At 36.5% G+C, this 17,393-nt stretch overlaps 1 protein-coding gene across 2 annotated transcripts in view; it reads left to right on the forward strand.

Moving 5' to 3' along the window:
- Positions 1–17,140, forward strand: part of LOC140809868 (flap endonuclease 1) — a 35,398-nt gene extending 18,258 nt beyond the window's left edge. Inside the window, exons 3-18 of one of the 2 annotated variants that reach the window (XM_073167632.1) lie at positions 238–296; positions 1,637–1,696; positions 1,788–1,841; positions 1,936–1,984; positions 2,109–2,156; positions 2,876–2,941; positions 3,099–3,149; positions 3,461–3,580; positions 3,744–3,828; positions 5,308–5,389; positions 15,231–15,342; positions 15,420–15,476; positions 15,608–15,654; positions 15,741–15,795; positions 16,376–16,562; positions 16,879–17,140. In XM_073167632.1, coding sequence (XP_073023733.1) covers positions 238–296; positions 1,637–1,696; positions 1,788–1,841; positions 1,936–1,984; positions 2,109–2,156; positions 2,876–2,941; positions 3,099–3,149; positions 3,461–3,580; positions 3,744–3,828; positions 5,308–5,389; positions 15,231–15,342; positions 15,420–15,476; positions 15,608–15,654; positions 15,741–15,795; positions 16,376–16,549 — 1,119 coding nt within the window. In that variant the 3' untranslated portion in view covers positions 16,550–16,562; positions 16,879–17,140. The remainder of the gene's footprint in view (positions 1–237; positions 297–1,636; positions 1,697–1,787; positions 1,842–1,935; positions 1,985–2,108; positions 2,157–2,875; positions 2,942–3,098; positions 3,150–3,460; positions 3,581–3,743; positions 3,829–5,307; positions 5,390–15,230; positions 15,343–15,419; positions 15,477–15,607; positions 15,655–15,740; positions 15,796–16,375; positions 16,563–16,878) is intronic. The other variant, XM_073167633.1, reaches the window with a different exon arrangement.
- Positions 17,141–17,393: the final 253 nt, after the last annotated feature.

Consider the following 17,393-nt stretch of genomic DNA (forward strand, 5'->3'; position numbering starts at 1 on the left):
GAGGTGAGACAAATATTACATTTTTCAATAAATTTAGTCTTGTAAATTACTGTTAATCTCTGGTGGGGGACTGCCATCTTCCCTGGCAGTTCTATTTATGTAGATATGTGAGTTTGTAATAGTTAGATTCTGATATTTGTGTCTTAAATATTGTTGTTCTGATATTTGTGTCTTAAATATTGTTGTGATGAATGGAATTTCTGTGATTTGGATATTCATATCCCCTTTTAATTGCAGATTGTTGTAGGCAGAACCGGTACTGAAATGCTTACTAACGAAGCTGGTGAAGTTACGAGGTATACAATTTCCATCACAAGTTGATTTTTGTAATGAGAACCAGCCAATTATCATATGTCCCTAGTTCATGAATAATGCCTTGATCGATTGAGGTCAATGATTATGACTTATAAATAGGGCCATTCTGGGAAAATGGTGGTGGAGTTGTTCTGTTGAGGAAGAACCGTTATAGAAGAAGGTTATCGTGAGCAAATACGGGTTACATGATATTGGTTGGGACACAAGTTTAGCAAGATATGGTACATTTATAATTCCTTGGAAGTTTATTTTGAGAATTTATCCGGCTTTTCACCAGCTTGTGAGGGAAGTGGCTGGAGGGGGTAATAAGGTCAGGTTGTGGGAGGAAAGGTGGTGGGGGGATTTTTCTTTTAAGAGTCTTCATCCCATTTTGTTTCAGCTATTGTCGGTTCATAATAAACCCATTTCTCATTTTACCCAGATGGAGGATTTTTCCTCTTCTTCTTTATCTTGGGAGTTGGGACTTGCATTTGCGAAGAGATTTGAGGGATGCGGAAGTGGATGAGTTGAGCTCTTTGTTAGGATCTTTAGAGAGGTCAAATTGGTTGAGGGGTTGATGATATCAAGGTTTGGGACGAGGATCCTTCTACGAGTCTTTCTTTCCGACCAATGGGTTTTATTTATTTCCTTTCTTTCATATCATTTTGGAAAGTTCCGATCCTACCAAAGGTTCAAGTCTTCTTGTGGATTGCGGTGCTGGGTAAGCTGTTTACTTTTGAGATGATGAAAAAGAAGTGGCCTTCGTGTGCTCTGCGTTCGGATTGGTGTGTGCATGCTAGAATGAGGTGGAGTCTCAGGATCGTCTACTTATTCATTGTTCTCTCATGAATAGTCTTTGGCTTATAGCTTTGGAGGAGATGAGTTTGGTTTGGGTAGCTCCAAGATTTTTGCACGAGCTATTTGTGACAGATATTGAACGTGATCTTGATAGAAGGGGTATAATTTTTTGGGCAGTAATAGTTCATTGTATTTGTTGGTCAGTATGAGTAGAGCGAAATAGTCGGATTTTTGAAATTTTAGAAGAGTAGATTGAAGATTGTTGACAAGATTAAGATTCGGGCATCTAGCTAGATTGAGAAGCATGTAGAGTTTAAGAACATTTCAGTTTTAGACTTAATGAGAAATGGGCGTCATATATGTTGTTGATTTGAGCGGGGCTTGTCTTTTTTATTTCTTTCTATGCGGTTCACTTATTTGTTATATAAAATAATTATTTTTTCCAGTTAATGAATATGATATAGTTTCCTATAAAAAAATGATTTAAGATTTGACTTTTACCATCATGTTATTTTGGTTTTATGATTGATTGGTGCTATTTTAGTCATTTGCAAGGGATGTTTTCGAGGACTATCCGACTTTTGGAAGCTGGAATAAAGCCAGTGTAATTATTATTTATTCAGTTCTCCATGCTTCTGATTTCTTTGTGCTTATTTCACTTACTCATCTAACTCTGTCTTTCCCTATTATCTTAGCTATGTATTTGATGGAATGCCCCCTGATTTGAAGAAAAAAGAGCTTGCAAAACGGTATTTGTTGTTGTCATCTCTGTTCTTTATTTTCCGACTTTCGGTTACTAAATTCAGTTTAACAACTAATCGATATTTTGAATTGTTAACACAGTTATTCAAAGAGAGAAGACGCGACTGAAGGCTTAAATGTTGCTCTAGAGGTTGAATTATAGTGGTTTTACAAGCTCAATTCTTCCTTCAAATGTTATATCTGCTTTGTCTGTCCAGTCCATATGACATAAATGTTGTCTTCCTTACATACAACCGTTGTTACCGTCATTGCAGACTGGAAATATGGAGGAAATAGAAAAATTCAGTAAAAGAACAGTTAAGGTGAGCTTGTACAATGTTTCTGATTCTGTTTAAGTTGTTCCTTTAAGTTGCCAATCTTCTCTAAAGTGGTTTTGACTTCTTGACATTATGTCATTGTTAAATAAATGTTATGGTCAATATTTTCTAGGGAAAATTTCGAATAAACAGTTTGTTGCAAAATAGAAAAAATAGATGGGTGACATGGGTCGAAGCAAAAGTAGAAATGAAAATGTTTGTTGAGATACTCTTGATAAAATTGGTCTCTAAATACTAGCTAACTCAGGCACTCAGCTGTGGAGTGTCATCTTGACATGAAATTAAAAGTTTGTCAATTTAAACCTTTTTTCATAAACTGAGATTTTGCTCCACTCAGGGAGATATCATTTTTTCCGTTCAAACTAAATAGAAAAACCTTCATGAACAAAATTTCTGGAAAACTAAGTATTTTAGATCTGACTCGGTATAAAAACTTGTCAGTTCATTGCAAAGCAAGGGGTTTGAGTACTTGTGTGGATGGTGACAATCATGGCCATTTTAGTTGGTTTAAGAATTATTCTTGACACAAACACTGAAATTCAACTCCTCCAGCATGTATTGCGAGTCTTTAAAATTGTATTAGTCAAAATCTTGTCAATGCATATGTTGCATTTTGTTTTTTTCCTTTTGGTTGCAACAATAATTTAAAATTTTTAAGCTCCATATTGGAAGCAACGTGGGACATTGATTTTTTAGTTACGCAGGTAACAAAGCAACACAATGACGACTGCAAAAAGCTTCTTAGACTTATGGGAGTGCCTGTCATTGAGGTGATGCCCTATGAATTTGATTTTTTTTATTTCACGCTTCCAATTACTTTATATCTATGTTGTGTATTTTGTCTTGGTATATCTTCATGACCTTCCTCTTTTGGAGACAAGAGTAATATTCTTCATTGAGATAACAATTTCTTTGTAACTTAATTAGGCTCCTTGTGAAGCAGAAGCACAGTGTGCCGCACTTTGCAAAGCAGGCAAGGTATTTGTAATGCTGTTAATCATATTTTTTAATTGACATAATACCCTGAAAATACTTACAATGTCATATCAACCATTGCCATATATTTACCACAGAAAATGCTGAAATTTCATCTCTGTTTGCCAAAAAGCTGTTACCTTTTTTTGTAAAAAAACAATTATAATAGGGTAATCCTATCGTTCAAGACTGTGGACTCTAATGTAAAGAATTAATTGCTTATATACAATTAGTAATTGTCATGCCATCTATCTTCTGGACTCCTACATAATTAATATGGTCTAAAATAGTTCTGAAGTTAATTTATGCATTAGGTATATGCTGTTGCATCTGAGGACATGGATTCTCTAACTTTTGGAGCTCCAAGGTTCCTTCGTCATTTAATGGATCCTAGCTCCAAGAAAATCCCAGTAATGGAATTTGAAGTCTCGAAGGTAGTAAGAAGTAAATAAATTCTTACTGAACTTTTAGGAAATTTGGGTATTTAAACACGTACATCTGATGTGATTTGATTATTGATCTAAACCTTGATGAACCAGCTGCTCTACCATTTGAAAATTTTGGTTGACCATATTCAGATTTGGGGTTATGTTACAGGTTTTGGAGGAATTGAATCTGACAATGGATCAATTTATAGACCTTTGCATTCTTTGTGGCTGTGATTATTGCGATAGCATAAAAGGTAAAGTGATTTTTGACTTTTCTTGTATTGTGTGATAGGAATTTGGGAAACAAACCAACTTCTTCATCTCTACAGTAAGAAAATGAAAAAAAATGAAGCCTGTTTCTTTATGTTGTTGAAATAAACTATCTCTGAAGATAAGAGGTGTATATTCTTTCGAAGTATGTTGCAGATATTTCACTGATATCTGTATATTTTCATTTGTATCTGAATTCCACAAGTACTTTCTTTGATTTAATGGGGACTGCTTGTGGCAGCTATATCCTAAGTATGTACTTCCTTTTCCTTAAAAAGAAACTAAATAGAGTTTGTGTTAAATTTCGAAACATAAGATTCCATAATGATGTTTTAACATATCTTAATGTTATATGTAAACTGCTTTTTTATTATACTTGCCTCTTTTAGCTCGGCTGGAAATTTTAATCACCTTGTAGTTATGAATTAGTTTATCAATATGAAGGATTTATTGGTATAAGTTTGGATTTACAGTTCATAAGATTGCCATGGACATGCTAAACCTTTTGTCACGCTTTCAATCTTTTATAGAAAAAAAATTACACTTTTAATATCTTCTTTACTAGAAGCAATTTGCTAGATGTGCTTGCTAAGCTTTATTTTGTCTGATGATACAAGTTTTGAGTTTATTTATGATGGGTGTGGTCAAGGTTCTAAAAAGCGCGAAGTCTGAGGAGGCGTCAAGGTCAAGCCTCAAACATTACAAGCTTAAACGAGTTTAATAGAGTTTTCACTATAATTTTAATTATATCAAGTCAATAAATAGATTAATTAACACATAAACATACCAAATTTATGAATAAATATATCAATCATATAATTTTTTTACTATCAAGATTAACCATTAAAGAATAGTTCGGGGCCTTTTAGGTTTTTTTTGTTTGAAAGTTTATATTGTCAACTACTTAATATTCAAATTTAAAGTTAACTTTTATAAAAAATAATAAGTTAACTTAAAATTTAATCTGAAAAGCTCACACTTAATCACACTTTTTCACTCGTAATGTGGTCAATCTTAGGTGGACCACTTTTTTCACGGTTTCTTCACGCATAATCTACACGTTTTCGAACATTGGGCGTAGTACACAATCCCAATCAAATTGATATTTGTTTCCTTATGCAAATATGGTAAGCTTTTATTTTATTTTTTGTGTTTTGAACCTTACAACAATGTTTAGGGGACTTTTGATGATGATGCATGTTTATATATTTAGTCTGGCCTTTTCCTGACTTTAATTGATGGAAGCTTTCTATTGTCATGCTAGTTAGGCCACTATCTCGCAACTTCTGTTTTTTCTCCATATTGGGCAGTAAAATTGGAGTTTATTCTAGATAACAATATCCCTAGTATTTACATGTATGCTTCCTCATGGTAAAAGATTTCGATTCATTTTCCTTGTCTGCATCAAGTATTGAAATTTCCTGTTGCACGGGTAATAGAATTTGAGCTCTGCTGTTTCACAGGTATTGGTGGAATGACAGCAATAAAATTGATTCGCCAGCATGGTTCAATTGAGACTATTCTGGAGAATATCAACACAGAAAGGTGCCTTCAGCTTTTATCATATGGTTGTTTCTCTATGCAATTAATTCATTTTGTGGTGTAGTTCTTTTCTAAAGACTTGAAGCCTTTGGTTTGTTTTGTTTTTGTTTTATGTTTTCCATTCTTGAGAACAAAAGCTAACACTAGCATGTCATTTTGATTATCATTCCCTTGATTTTTTTTCCACTGTAGTCATTATTTTTAACTTAATTTTTCAGCACTTTCTATAAGGATTCCATTAATTAACTATATATAAACTAAAGCAACAACGTTAAATTTTGAATTAATTTTATATTCTGATTTGGTACCACTAATTGACACAATGTGATTTATTAATGAATATAATACTTATTTTTCAAAATATTTTCCAAAATTCTCTCCCTGAAACTCCCAAAGACAACTGCGAACTAGGCCAAATTTTGTGACTTTAATCTGATACTATTTTTTAACTTGAATAGACAACTATATATGTGAAAAAGATCTTGATTTTTCTTTCCTTTCTAACACTCCCCCCAAGGTGGTAAATGTAAATCAATCATTCCCAACTTGGATACATTCGTCTCAAAATCCCTTGTGCCTTTGTATTGTATTTTGCCTCAAACACTACTTCTGGATACCACGGTTTGCTTCTTACGTCTCCTTTCAACGACATTCCCCCGGAGTTTAGTACAATTTCCTGTGTAGACTTACTGTTAGTAGAACCAGCCTAGATTCTTCAACTGTTCTAAGGTCATTCTTTTTCAACACCACCTTGATGTCTCTCAATGGGTGCATACATGAACTAACTGACTGCTGATGTTGTAGGCAATGTCAGGCCTAGTGAGTGAAAGATAGGTTATTTTCCTAACTACATGTTGATACCACTCCTGTCTAGGCGTTGATACCTTATGTTAAAAGAAGTAAACGACACGAGTGGGAAAAAATATAATCGTATATGTTATTTACAATTCTGATTGGAAAAATATAAATAGAAGAGAACCTAAATTTGAGATCCCTACATTTAATCATTGGGGATCCCTCACATTATTTAAACTAGATACGATATCTCCTAGTCCTATAGGATTAATGATAAAGATAAATAAACTTAAAATTTAAAATAACAATCCTATGTCCAACACCCCCTTCAAGCTAGTGAATAGATATTTATTATTCCTAGCTTGCATGTTAATTGCTCGAAGGCTGCCTTTGACAAACTTTTTGTCAAAATTTATGCAACTTTCTGCCCTGAAGGAATACAAGTCATGCACGCACTTTTATCTTCAACTTTGACGAACTTTTAATCAAAATGTCTGCAACTTTCTGCCCTGAAGGAATATAAGTCATGCACCCACTTTTATCTACAACTTTTTCCTTGATGAAGTGTCTATCAATCTCAACGTGCTTTGTTCTATCGTGATAAACAGGATTGTGGGCAATGTTTACAGCAGCTTTGTTGTCACAGTAGAGCCTCATAGGTTACTAGTTGGGCATTTTTAGTTCTTCCAGGACTCTCTTTAGCCATACACACTCAGCTCCTGCACTACTTCGAGCCACTACCAATTGTTCCTTGTTTCTCCATGTTACAAGGTTGCCCCATACACAAGTGCAATAGCCTGTGGTAGGTCTTCCATCCATTATCGATCCAGCTCAATAAGCATCCTTATAAACTTCAATCATTTTGGGTTCATTTTTCCTAAAGAAAATATCTTTCCAAGGATTTCCTTTGAGATACCTTAGGATCCTACGTACAACGTCCAAGTGTTGGTTACGTGTAGAATGCATGAATTGGCTAACCACGCTAATGCAATATTAGGCCTAATGTGAAATACATAAATCAGTTTCCCTCCTAACCGTTGATAGCTTTCTCGATCAACCTTAGTCTCATCATCTCCTGGTCCAAGTTTTGAATTCTGCTCCAGAGGTGTCTTGGCACCCTAACATGCCCGTCTTTTTTAGCAATTCCAAGGTGTGTTTCTTCTGAGATACGATGATTCCCGGTTTGTTTCATGCCCACTTCCATCCCCAAAAAATATCTAAGACTTCCAAGATCTTTTGATTTCAAATTCAGTGGCCAAAAACGTTTTCAACTCTTCCGCCTCTTCAAGATCGTCTGAAACGTCCACTACTCGTTTTTCTTTAAATTATACAATAATTTTTTTTCCTTCCCTCACCCTTTCGGCCGAATCATATATACATATATATAAAATAATTGACACCATTTTAAAATAAAACATACCAACTATATTTGAAAGTTCAAAAGAAAGAGTTCAAAACATAAAATCGTTAAACGTTCACAACCTAATTTAACAATATTTCAAAATAATACCAAGTACCAACTCCAACAAACTCTCAAAGCCACTCAAAAAGCATCATAAAAGTCGTAAAAATCTTTATCGTAATACTTAAACGTAAATCATAATCATAATCAATAATCATAAACGTAATGCGGAAAATCTAGCACTGGTCCTCGGGTTGTGTGCACCTTCAGTCCAGCAAGACCAACCATCAAAACCTCCATCATCATTAACATCATGCTCATCTGCATCAATCACGCCTAGTGAGTCTAATGACTCGGCAAACCATAACCTTGATAACAAGTAATATATATACAACCGTATGCAACAGTGAAGATACTTTTACTTAAAATAACTTTTCATGAACATGCATAAACATAAACATTTTTCCTTTCATCATTCATATCATTTCATCATAATCATTTTCCTTTTCATCATAAGCATATACTTTTTCCTTTTATTGAATTCAGATCGTTAATTATGAATTTCGTTTCATCATAAGGTCGATGGATCCTTCTACATATAACCACAGTACTGGGCAGCGGGGTCATCGGCGACACTCTCACCCGTCAACTGAGCCTTTGCCTATATCATCATATGGAAATACGATCGTCGGGCTCCCTTTGGGGCCTCTCCCATAGATGGGCTCCCTCTGAAGCCTTCTCCAGTAAATGGGCTCCCTCTGATGCCTTTTACCTCACGATATCCCCAATCATATCATCATAACAGTCACGATTACTTCACCTCCTCCAACGATTCTTTTTTATCACTTATAAAAATCATGCATTTAAATATCATTTTTCTTTTTACACCAAGCATGCAACACATCTTTTAGCTTTGACATAAAATTCCTTAAACATTTAAAATAAGCAGTTTATCATATATTACATCATTCGGGGCACTGCCATGACGTCTACCCATTTTTCAGTGTAAAATGACCATTTTATCCCTAGACGTAAAATTTCTCGATTTTGACTTTTTCTTACTTTCATTGACTCTAGACCATCCTAAATAATTATTTAAGCTTAAAATTTTTTTTGATATTTTTATTTAGCTTAAATTCTAGGTTTTCGATTTAATTCGTAATTATAAATTCGTGTAGCGTTTTAATTTCGAATTAATTCATAATTTAATGTTTTCTTTTCGTATTTTAAACTTAGACTTTTCTACCCTCGTGAACCATGATTCGAACCCCCGTGGACCATGGTTTGAACCTTTAGCCATCCAAACCTAAAAACCGAACCCTACAAGACACCCTGAGCCATCTTGAGATTTCTTCGAGCCCCCTTTAACCAGCCCCTAACCCGCTGCAATCCTCCTGCACGTAACAAGAAGCTGCCCGAGTTCCCTAAAATTTGCGACTAGGACTCCTAGTTCAGGAATGACCCCTCGCCCGAGCCACCACCCTCTGGACCAACCCTGGACCTCTCTAAGACCTAGCCTAGACCAGCCCTGACCACCCTGGCCAAGCCACAAACCCTTACGCACAGCAACTACTCTCGCTTGGCTCGGGAAGGGTCCTAGCTCGCATGAACTCCTTCCCAGCCACTGTACTCGTGCTAGGACTCTACCTCACACTCAACCACGCCTGGCCCGAGCCCTAGTCAAGCCCTGGTCGAGCCATGCGCTGGTTACCCCCTTAATCGAGGCCCTAATGCATCAACATGCTCTTCTTCGATCAAGCTTGGTTCCTGTTCATGTGCAACTTCTAAACCGTGATCTAGGGACGCTTAAACCCCCTTAAAATCTTCCCTTTTCGGTGTCCCTATGATGGCCGCCCCTTCATGCAATAATATATCAAGTTTGGGACATAAAATCATGAGTTATTAACATAGCATGACATAAAAACGAAAATAATTCAAAGGAGATCATGTTTTTCATGCAAACGATAATCAAACACGTAATAGGATGTGATAGATGAGAAAAGTAAGATTTATGGCGTGCCTTTGCGTATATTACGCACGAAAATATTGTGGCGATTCGAAGAACAGTGTCGTAGAACCTAGGCTGAATTTTCCTTGCCAGAACCGAAGCTTCTCCTACCAAAATTACGTGCTGTGTGCTGCGGTTTGGGGGAGGGGAGAGTCCTTGTAATATTTGAGATGGGAGGGGCGTGGGTTTTGAGGGTTTGGGGTAGGGATTTTAGGCTTTTATTTTGATAATTACATAAGTGTGCAAGCTTAGGCCCATTAGTATGGTATATTAGGCCCATTAAGCCCATTAGTGCATATTTCGTTTAGGAAAGTTTGTGAAAATATTAGCCAAGTTGTCAAAAAGTTCATATTTTCGTTGAAAATCGTATAACGTTAAAATTTATAACTCGGCGTATAAAGTCACTCAAAACACTTTATTTTCAAAAATACCATTTAGCATCAACCTTATTTTAAATAATTGAAAACAATTATTTAATAAAATATTTTCCCTTTTTCAGTACTCGGTCTCCGTTCCTCGATCGCATCTCGAATAACCTTTAAAAATACAGTTTTATGCATTCAAATAATAAAATCATATTTTAACATGTGATCATGCATATCTCAATTAACTCATGCCTTTAAAATCATTTAATTGGTCATTTTCCATTTTCCTAGATTTGCATGCAGCAGGATTACGTTTTCTTATTTTTGGACCTTACATCGTCTCCTGTAATTATAATATCATCCACATAAACTATTAAAATAATAATCATTCCATCTGTGGTATGTCTAAAAAATAAAGTATGATCAGATTGTGTTAGGGTGTATCCGCGGCCTTTGACATATTTAGTGATCCTATCGAACCATGCCCTAGGACGTTGTTTGATGTCATATAGAGCTTTCTTCAGTTTGCATACTTGATCAACACGTCAAAACCAGGAGGAAAATCCATGTGCACTACTTCATTTAGATCCCCATTTAAGAAGGCATTCTTCACATATAACTGTTGCAATGGCCAATTCAGATTAGCAGCCTACGATAACAAAACTCTTAGCGATTTAACTTGGCCAAAGGGGCAAAGATTTATTGATAGTCTATGCCAAAGGTTTGGGTAAATTTTTAGCCACCAACCTCGTTTTGTACCTTTCTTATCTACTTTGTACTTGATGGTGAACACCCATTTGCATCCCACAGTTCTTTTTTCCTTAGGCAGAGTTGTAACCTCCCAAGTGCGTTCTTTTTTCCAAAGCATTTATGTCTTCAAACACGACCTTTTTCCATTCTGGACTTGCAGGATCATCATGCACATTCTTAGGAATCTGATTAGGAGAAAGTTTTTTGTAAGAAATAAATTGTGGAATAGGATATGCAGTACGGTTTCTTATTCCTTTTCAAAGTGCAATAGGAATATCAGGAGAGGTTACCTCTCGTTCAAGAACTTTTGGAGCTGAATCCGACTCGGCCTCTTGGTTTTGCTGAGTTTCAGTTGGTTCTATTCTTTGAGCTTGCTTCCTCCTAGAATAGACAATTAATCCTGGTTCTGTTTCATCTACCCCTGTTTCCAAATTTTCAAATTTTATTGTTGCCAAGGGTCAAGGTGGATTCAGAACCTCTAGATATGATATCATTTGGGTAATTAGACACAAGGAAAATTTTGTTGAGGTGATGTAGGCTTCCCTTGACTGATCTTCACCTATACTCTCCCCCTGAAGAGAAGCTATGGGAAAGAAATGTTGAAACTCAAAATATGTGAAAGTATTTTTTAGTTTAGGATAATAGCATTTATAGCCTCTTTGAGATGGAGTGTAACACCTCAGATTTGACTGTTGTACTCTCTGTACCGACACGTGTTTTTCTAGCATTTTTATGTGTTCACTCACACGCACCTGAGAAACTTCTCAGAAGGTTACCCATCCTAGAATTGCCCCAAGTCAAGGACACTTAACTTTGGAGTTGTAAGCGATAAGTTCCCGAAAAGAAGAAGCACCTTGAAGATATGGGTACTACCTATCAAATCTTTAAAGCCCTCTTCAACTGCACAGTCTTATACAGTTTTGGAATCTTTCTCATTCCGGTGTGAGATAGTATATTCATGTTACCTTCACTTAGAAGTCTGTCAGGAGCTGCTCATTGTCCGTGCAACCTCATGGAACCGGCGATCACCCCGCCCCTCTTCGGCCCTGGGTGTCACATGTCCACCAGCTTTTGCTTGGTTCGTTCCCGAACCACTTCGTAGTAGGAGAGGTCGGGTCTGATACCATTCTGTAACACGCTTAACTTTGAAGTTCATATATGATTAGCTCCTGAAAAGAAGATGCATCTTGATGATATGAGCAATACCTATCAAATCTTTAAAGCCTTCCTCGAGTGCGCACATATACCTGAACAGTTTTGGAATTCCCTTCATTCCTGTGTGAGATCTAGAGCTGTTTATTAATGATCCCTCCTCCTAGAAGTCTGCCAGAAGCCGCTCTTTGTCCATGCATCCTCATGGCACCGAAGATTACCCCCGCCCTCTTCGGCCCCGGACGTCACATGGAGAATAACCGATGAGTACAAATGTTATGGCACGATGATCAAGTTTGGATCTGGTTGAATTATGATTGTAGACAAAAACAGTGCACCCAAATGTTTTAGAGGTAAAGAAGATATGGCACGAGAATGATGATATTTTTGCAAAAAGGTTGATAATGGTGTGTGAAAATTGAGAACTCATGTAGGCATCCTATTTATCAGACAAGCTTGTTTAAGAACCGTTTCTCCCCAAAGGTAGTTTGGAGTTTGCATCGTAACAACGAAGCCCTGGCCACCTCCAAGAGGTGACGGTTTTTTCTCTCAGAGTGAATGGTCAACGAGTCTCAAATTTAAATTTAACCCTTTCCTGCTACAGTGGGCAGTGTTCCATCCGCGATTTTAACTGTAAAATTACGAGGACAAGAAGTATATGATGAGAACAAGAGGGAACTACCTGTCATATGATCAGAAGCACCCCAAATCGATGATCCAAGGACATTTTGCTTCTGTTACAGCACTATATGCAGTGGAGAAAGTAGCTGTTTGTGCTAAGGTGCATGAGGCTGATGGGGTTTTTGTCAGACTGATTTATCAACTTCTGGAGCTGCTCCAACTGATCTTTGTGATTAGATTTTGGCTTGCCCTTAAATGCCCAGTCACTTGTTCCTTTTTGGAAACCAAGGCTGATGATTATGTGGGTGTTAGATTGGCAGATTCTTTATGTTCTCCCAACATTACTCGACGTCTGTTTTCCTCTCGACGAACTTCTGAAAAAAATTTTCGGATGGTTGAAAGAGTAACTCGTCCAAGGGCAAGAATTCGTCCCCGAATTTCATCCAACTCCTTGTGTAGCCCAGTCAAGAAATCATAAATTCTCTTTTTCAACAAATTTCCAGAATTTCACATTTGTTTCTGGATCTCCCCAATCAGCTTCATAAATCAGGTCCAACTCTTGCCATAAATTGTTGACAATAGTAAAATATTCAGTTACATCAAGGTTTTCTTGTCTTGTTTCTTGCAGCTTCATCTTCAACTCGAAAACTGGAGAACAGTTCCCAATATCTGAATATATTTCTGCCACAACATCCAGATCTCTTTTGCTGTTTTTAAGGATTAATAATTTTGGCTGATTCAAGGCTCCATAGAATTTATCCACCATGCCATCACGATTGAGGTTTTGAGTTCCCATCTTGCCCTACCAGTTTCACCATCCTTCGGCCTTTTTGTTTCTACAGTCAGATATCCCATCTTACCTCGGCCACGAATCACCAATAGGATGGATTGTGACCATTGTAGGAAATTTCTGGAGTTCAATTTATGATTAGTGATCTGAAGTTGAACATTATCAGAGTGAGGATTTGGTTGTGATGGGACTTCAGAACTGGAATCCTTGGAGTCTCTTGAAGCCCAGTCATGGCTGTTTATACCATAATTACTGCAGAACAAAGCCTGTCTCCAATGCCATGTTAAAAGAAGTAAACGGCACAAGAGTGGGAAAAAAATATAATCGTATATGTTATTTACAAGTCTATAAGTAAAGAGAACCTAAATCTGAGATCCTACCTTTCACCATTGGGGACCCTCACATTATTTAAATTAGATAAAATATCTCTTAATCATATAGAATCAATGATAATGATTAAAAATTTAAAATAACGATCCTAAAATATTTTCCTTGCGAGTGTTAGATAGACAACCATATGACAAATGGTTTGAGATTGGATGTTGAGTACAAGATCTCACATTCTTACCCCCATTTCTGATGGCGATAGGAACATCCAGATCATCCATTGAAGTAATATTTATGATTTCTTTATGATTGTTTGGGGAATCCACCATAGGTTCAGGTTATTGGATTTGCTGAGTAACACATGGACTCCATGAGTAAACAAGTAAGTCATTTTGTTGGTTCTCCTTTGTACTATCTCCTGGAATGAACATGGGAGACTCGAGGGAGGAGTGGAGAGGCAAAAAATATGAAGGTTCCGAATAATCATCTTCACCTAAGTTCTCCCCCTGAAGAGAATCTTGGAATAGAATGGTCAACCTTCGAGGAATGTAATATCATAGGATACATAGAATTTTTTGGTAACAGGATTGTAACATCGTACCCTTTTTGAGTGGGATAATATCTTAGAATATAAATTTCATGGCCTTAGAGTTAAGATCAAGTTTTCTCCTAGTAGTACTGATGTCATGAACACACGCACAACACCCGAATACTTTTGGTGTTTTGGTGGGAGTGAGTTAAGTAAGCGGATGTAGGAAAATTCCTGTCGGAGACAAACAACTGGTATGTGGAACTTCAAGTTTTTTTATTGGAGTCTATTAACTAAATAGGTAATGGTTAAAACAGAATCACCCCAGAAACGATGTGGAACATTGCTGGTTAAAACAGAATCAGCCAAAAAACTGAGTACATCTCTTGAACCGTCTTCCTATCTGCAGCAGTTTTGTACAAGAAGTATGTTCTTCCAATATGAGTTTCCATAGAATTAATTAACCATGTCATGATGATTGAATTTCTTCCTCCCATGTTGCGTAACCTTTATCAGTGCTGTCTGGGGGCAGTGATACACCAGTTAGGTATCCTACTTTCCCTTTCCCTCTAATTACGTACAGTACGGATTGAAACCGTTCCCAAAAATTTGACTCGTTTATTTTGTGTCGGCTAATTTGCAGGGAGTTATTTATTTCGGAGGTTGAGAGGGAGGTTGTGAGGAAACAAAATTACTGGGGATATATAATTATGTTCTTTTTCTGTTACAAGCTATACATGTATACATAAAATTTCAAGACGTTTCATGCAACAACACTGCAATTATTGTAGCCAAGAGTCCATGCTCTGTTCAATATAATCACATCCACTTGCAAATTATGAACGAGAATAAAAAATGTGATTTTAACTTCAGTAATAATTATAAGACCGTTTTATATTCTTTTATCTGAAGTTATAGCTGATAAGAATGATATAACCAAAACCCAAAGTTCTCTCAATTATATTGTGGTTTAAGCGTCACATTTCGATCATTGTTCTGTCAGGTCAATGCTAAGCCGCACTCTTTTTTTTACTTCTTTTTCCCTTTCGAACAAGCAGATATTTCATTTCAAATTAGAGGAAAACGATTTGCAGTGATGTTGCAGGTATCAAATACCAGATGATTGGCCATATCCAGAGGCTCGGACGCTCTTTAAAGAACCATTGGTTTTTACTGATGATCAACTTGAGCTTAAGTGGGCTGCTCCAGATGAAGAAGTGATGGGCTTTTCCAAATTTTTTTCTCTTTTCTGTTGAGGCAGTTTTTGTTCATTGCATTATTTTTTCTGCTTCAGGGGTTGATAAGGTTTTTGGTTAATGAAAACGGGTTTAACAGTGACAGAGTGACCAAGGCATGTTTCCCTAGTTCTGCAGAAGTCTTTCCTTCCACACCTCACTCTCTCAACTCGCACACTCAAAATCAAATAAAGTATTTGTAAAGATCAAACTGTAAAATTTGTTGACTTCATATTTGATGATTTAGGCAATAGAAAAGATCAAGGTTGCCAAAAACAAGTCTGCTCAGGGCAGGTATGAATCGAGTTAGCTGGTAGAATTGAGTTAGAACGTGATCATTCTGTCAAGCATCACATCACATTATTTTTGCCTCTGAACAGGTTAGAGTCATTCTTCAAACCAGTTGTTAGCACATCAGCACCCGTTAAACGAAAGGTATGCCCTTTACTTGGACTGAGAGTCTTTTATGCTTGAATGAGGGATTGAACATTTGAATTATATTAGTAAGACTTAGATAACTAACATCAAAAACAGGTGTTTCATGCCAGTTTCCCCTCATCTCTTGGGCGTTTATATAAAATTTGCAATTGTTTGGTAGATTTGTTGGCTACATTCTAGTGGTAAAATGTCTTTGCCTTCTACTCCAAATCTTTTGAAGGTCTCTGAAGATATAGTTGCTTGGTGTTATTTAATTTAGTTTGTTTTTGCATATTTTGTTTTTTCAATAGTGCTTATTCTGCTTGCTTTATCGAAAATTACAAGCTTACATACTTTCATGCTCTAGGCCACATTCATTAGAAGCTTTTTTTCCCCTTCAGTTTTATCGCCGTCGAAGGCATTAATTTTATTTCAGGTGTTGTCTATATACTGCTATTCTGTGTGTCTTTGATCACATATGCCTAGTTGAATTACTCACCATTTAAACCCAAGAATATAATGAATAACTTGGAATACTTCAGGACCAGAAGGTTACTCTGCTCTGATTAGTTGCCACAATTTTTATACTGACCAACAGGAAACCAAATGTGTTATTGGGTTCCCAAAAAGAATTGTGAAGCTTAGGATGTACTCTATGGAAGCATACTTATCTTTCATGCCTAAGGCCATTGGCAGCATAAACCTGCCATCTGCTGATCTAGGCCCGAGGAAGTCCATGCTACCTTGTAGAAGCTTATGCTTTGGCCGTTGAAGCTGAAGTCACAGTAAATCTAAGTCTCTAGCTATTTTATTCTCGAGTCAATTTAGAAAGCTGTCAGGCAGTATCCCGTGAAATAATCACTTATGTTTCCACTAATGATTTACTTAAGCCCAAGTCTTGCTGGTGAAAGGATGGAGAATAGCTCCAAAATTTAACTGTATACAAAGTGGTTAATCGATGAGCTTCCATGTGATGCTAGAATTCGTGTATGCTGGAGCATCCATACCATTTGCTTGGAGTTTATCTGCTTTTACGCTTAAAATTATTTCTGACCCATTGTAATTCTACAGGTTATTTCAATTTGTGTAAATTAACTACAGGATACAGGTGGAAAGGCTGAAAAGGATTCTGCTAACAAGAGGGGAAAGACTGTCGGGGGTAAGAAGAAGAAATAGTTGAGATACACGTCCCAACTTTGGCAATTGGATTTATTGTACTAGATTTTTAGTGCTCCACCGAAATTTGTTAATCTAGCAGTTATGTTCTGCAATATTCTCTGCGACTTTTGATGGTGTAATGGCTCGTATAAGTTGTGAACCGATCCATGTTCTGGCAATTAATTGAATTGGCATGTTTGTGTTATTTAATCTATTAATAATTGATTTGATATAGTTCTAATTATAATAAAAACTAAAAAACCATTTTTCACTCTTATTACGTAGTAATCTCGCTCAAACTTATAAAGTTTGAAATTTGATTGTAACGATTTTCGCATTTTACCTTCTTTTTTTTTTTTTTGTATTTTCAAGGGTTATGGGCTTTCGTGGTTTGGAGAAAATAATTTTATAAAATATAATGTTGAAGCCAACAATTTAGGGACGTTCACGCTACAGTT

Source organism: Primulina eburnea, chromosome 13 (genome assembly GCF_022965805.1).
Source record: "Primulina eburnea isolate SZY01 chromosome 13, ASM2296580v1, whole genome shotgun sequence".
NCBI lineage: Eukaryota > Viridiplantae > Streptophyta > Magnoliopsida > Lamiales > Gesneriaceae > Primulina > Primulina eburnea.